The following is a 4,557-nucleotide window of genomic DNA, read 5'->3' as shown; positions in this document are numbered from 1 at the left end:
TAAAACTTTCATTATTTATTTATTTTTTTACCGCACCATCTCCTTTTATTACCCATCTTTAACTGTTGGTGATACAGCTTCTAAAAATATTAAACAAACGACCAGATGTATGTTTCACATGTACTCACGAAAATAATAAATATTAAATAAAGCAATTGAAAATTCCAATTATTTATTTCGTTTTATAATATTATATTATAATGTTTCATTACTAAATATTGATGTCTTAGTTATAACAATGAAAAAGCTTACACGAGATATATTACTTGTGTTTTTAACTTATAATTGTACATATTTCACACAAAAATGTACAAATTAATAAACTTATAATAAAATTCAATTTATAATAGTTCTACTACACAGTTAACAGAGAATAAAAATTAAAATTGATTTTCAATATAAATAAATAATGATCATTCCCTTCTTCAAATTGTTGATTATTAGAACTAAAATTGATTTTAGATATGAATAAATAATAAAGAATCACTCGCTTTTTTAAAAAAAGTTTATATGATCTAACTAAGTGGGTCCGGAATACTTATACCCTGTCTGACTACCCGTAATATTTACTTCCACACAATTATAAAATAAATAGATACAATATACATATTACCAAGATGACATCGATGTTTGTAAGTAGCTTATGGATTTTTTTTTTCTTAAAAATTGAATAAGCAAGAAAAAATATGTTCTCCCTCTTGTTCTAAACATGATTAATAGTAAAAATTTAGAAAAAGAAAATAGAAACAATTCATTTTGAAGAGGGCAGCAGAAATATCCGCCCTATCCATTAGAAAGTTAAAGAGAATTAATTTGTAAGGGCCCTGGAGTGATAGATGGCCCAAGTAGAGCTCCTGTGGCAGCAGCCTTTTCACTTTGGTTAAATTAAACTGGCCAGATTAACTACACCCCAGCGCTCGGCCATGCTCTCGAGCGCGAATCTAAAGTTCACCTTCGGAGGAAATGTAAAAAGTTTAGTCTAATGATGGCGCAGAACACACGTCTATGACGTATAATCTTATTTAGAATTGAGTAAGAATCTTTGAGAAAAATGGCAACAAAGGTATTACAAAATTACAAGAAGGAATTGAAAAAATTATTGTGTTACATAAACTCTTAAGTATTAAAACTTCGAAAGAATAGTGAAAGAGAAAGGCACGAAATACCCTTGGGTATAAAGCAATGCATTTCAATTTTTTTTATGCCAATGCTTGCACTGCTCGATTAACTAGCCCTAAATCAATGCTTTAGCTCATGACTGAAAGTATTAGTAAACAAATACTCATCCCTCCTCTTGGGTATTTTTATTTTATCATGTAGATTTATTTTATAAAGTAACTGATTAAGCAACCTCTGAAACTCAAGTCTCTATATGCTCGAACATTTCAACAAAAACAGTAAATTTTACTTTGTATGCATGCTTGAATATTTGACAGGGAATCTCCTGTATCGAAGAATTCTGCCGCAAGTAGTGATTCGTAGAACAAAATGGAAATTCAATATATATATATTCCTCCTAATGGTAATCCCATAAAGAGATAGTTTATTTATTTTATACATGTTCCACGCCTTGAAAGGGATACTTACTACATATATTATATATTTACAGTACAAAATATTTGAATATATATAGTTTGTTACATCGATTATAACATTTTAAAAAAAGTAAAGCAAAAACGAAAAACAAAACACATAATTAATTAATAATAATAAAAAAAGAAGGATAATAACAAAAAAAAGTAAAAATAAAAAAGAAATTTACCAAACACAAAAAAGAGGTCTTAGATTGCCCTTCTATAATTAGTCAGTTGGTCAAAGTCAATTTGTTTTATGAATAAGCAAGTCTGTCTTAAATTTAGTGAAAAGTATGTGGTAATTTCCTTGTTTCAGTATTACAACATGTATTAGCTGAACTCTTTGTCGGTCATATAGTTTACATTCATATAGTATATGTTTGAAATTGTGCACTTGTCCATCTTCGTCACACTTGTCCGTCTTCATATTATTAAATCGTCTTAAGTAATATTTTGTGTTACCATTTTCAGGGAATTGTGTTAGTGTATGTTCTGTGCTGTGTATTTATTTTTGATTAAGTAATGTTAGTCGTGGAATGTATTTGTTAAGGCTAGGTGATTTATTCGAAGCATCCACATTGTGTTCCAGCTGCAACGAGCTCATTGGTGGTGAGATTTCTGATATGGGAGTTAGGAGCCTTGCTGTAAGAGGGCTGCATGGTTCCGTTGCTGACTGCCTCTTTGGCCAACGAGTCAGCTCTTTCGTTACCCTCTACGCCCGAATGTCCTTTCACCCAATGTACTCCCACTGATTTTTTAAAATACTGTAGTTGAAGTATTTTTAGGCTTATTTCCTCAGTCAATAGGTCGGGAACGTTTATGTTATTGTATATTATATAGTGAGGTAGAATATTCATGTTATCTGTGTGTAAGACTATGCGATTGCACCTTTGAAGTATTTATTTTCAAGGAGGTTTTCTAAGGCTTTATATATATATATATATATATATATATATAAAATCTTCTACAATATAATGATGACATTTTTTAGTGAAAAAATCCGAATATTCAAATAAATAATTACGCGATCTATGAAAGTATTCTCAAAACTACGCCTTAATTAGTTCAATGAAAAACAATAAAAAAAAAAGTGAACAGTTAAAATTATATATATACACGTGCGTGTGTGTGTGTGTATTTATTTAAGGATATACACAAACCACTAATACACATATAAATTACCTGTACAGGGAACGAAACAGTGCACTTGGATGAACCAAAGCTGGAGCGACTGGATCTACCAGGTACCGGCGATTCTCGTGCTTGCTATCAACCTCCTCTTCTTGGTCCGCATCATGTGGGTAAGCTGTAAAAAATAATCTATACATAATTTATTATTAATTGTAAGAAGGAAGGGATATATCGTGGAACGTTTAGATGTCAACAATCCCTGTAAAAGCAGTAGCAATGATTATTATTCATTTAACAGCCTTACAGTTATCACAATTAGTATCTGCTATCATCATATATTGTTCCTTCCCTCCTTTGAAAATTATATTTTGTTCATATCATTAAACTTTTCAACTTATTTTATATTTATTGTTAGTACGGTATGTACTTAGCATTTATGCTGAGTAAGGTATTTTTTTTTCAATATTAAATTTACCCTGAATAAAACAACAAAATTACATAAATACCTGATAGATAATATATGAATGTGACCGCAAGTAGATAAAGATTGTGGGTTCATGGATTAAGTTATTATGAAAATGAAACTTACTACTACTTGGTATGATGAACTACCTTGAATAAACCCAGGAATTGAACCTTCCACCATTATTTTGTTGACTAATATTTACATTTTTTTTTGTTAATTAATATTTCCTTGCGATATATTACTTATGTTCTATCTGTCCTAAACTTATTCCTTTTGTCTTAGGTCCTGATCACTAAGCTGAGGTCGGCCAACAACGCAGAGACAGAGCAGTACAGGAAGGGCTCGAAGGCACTCCTGGTCCTCATCCCGCTCCTGGGCATCACTTACATCCTCTTCATAGCAGGGCCGCAGTCTGCGGTATACAGCAACATCAGGGCTCTACTCCTGTCCACCCAGGTAATAGCCATTTTGTTGTTATAATCCTCATATAATATCTTTTTAATTGTATTATATTTATTTTTTAATGTGTTTATTTACAAAAAATGGATCTATTTAAGTACTTAAAAACATACGAAAATGAAAAAACATGTTGAATCCTGTGTGCAATTTTAACTGAACACATAAATAACTAAACTTAAAAAAAGAAAATAAGTGATATTCTTTAAAAACTAAAAGCATTGTTTTTAAAGAATATCACTTATTTTCTTTTTTTAAGTTTAGTTATTTATGTGTTTAGTAAAACAAGTCAATAATTTAAAACAATAATTCTTCTTGAGGCTCCTATTTATTTATGTACATAATTTTATTTTATTTTAAGGATTTGCCATGTGAAAATAAAATCCACAGGATGAGCTTTTCTTGATATACAGGCGCATTTGAGAAAGCATTTTTCGTATGGGCTTATTTTATTTTTTTTTCTTTGTTTATTTTTTTTCGGGGCGTATTTAAGTATTTTAGTTAAGGAAGTTGAACAACTTTTGTTAAAGTTTATAATAGGCAAGGTTTACACTACTACCCAACTTTCCTTACACCACAAGCTAAATCGAACGAACCATTTTCGAGATATAAGTGTCAAAGAAAGAGGGTGACGGTAGCGGTAACGCGCCTGTCTGCCAACCCATTGATTGCGAGTTCGAGGCTTGCCCTACCCGGGACTTTTTCAAACATAAAGTTACGCAATACTCAATCACGATCTCCTCCCGGGCATTTGTGAAGCCCCTCAACCAATGGGTAGCACTCACAAAAATAAGCGTGAGAGTGACGTGATTTTCATAGGGTGGGTCCTATGAAAATCACGTCAGGAAACGCGCGATGTACTTAAGAAATACAGAGGCTTTGGACGGTTTGTCACGCCAATGAAAAAAAAAACGCTTGGGCAAGCGCAAA

The 4,557-nt window shown here is 31.6% G+C and overlaps 1 protein-coding gene across 1 annotated transcript in view; it reads left to right on the top strand.

Moving 5' to 3' along the window:
- LOC106680473 (diuretic hormone receptor) overlaps positions 1 to 4,557 on the top strand; it is a 142,181-nt gene that overhangs the window by 117,087 nt on the left and 20,537 nt on the right. The window contains exons 8-9 of the mRNA XM_067047908.1: positions 2,765 to 2,875; positions 3,454 to 3,627. Coding sequence (XP_066904009.1) covers positions 2,765 to 2,875; positions 3,454 to 3,627 — 285 coding nt within the window. The remainder of the gene's footprint in view (positions 1 to 2,764; positions 2,876 to 3,453; positions 3,628 to 4,557) is intronic.

The sequence above is a fragment of the Halyomorpha halys genome, unplaced genomic scaffold (assembly GCF_000696795.3).
Source record: "Halyomorpha halys isolate HHAL.00 unplaced genomic scaffold, Hhal_1.1 Scaffold264.1, whole genome shotgun sequence".
NCBI classification, from domain to species: Eukaryota; Metazoa; Arthropoda; class Insecta; order Hemiptera; family Pentatomidae; genus Halyomorpha; species Halyomorpha halys.
The sequence above is the reverse complement of the archived record's forward strand: the minus strand, read 5'-3'. Positions and strand labels throughout refer to the sequence as shown.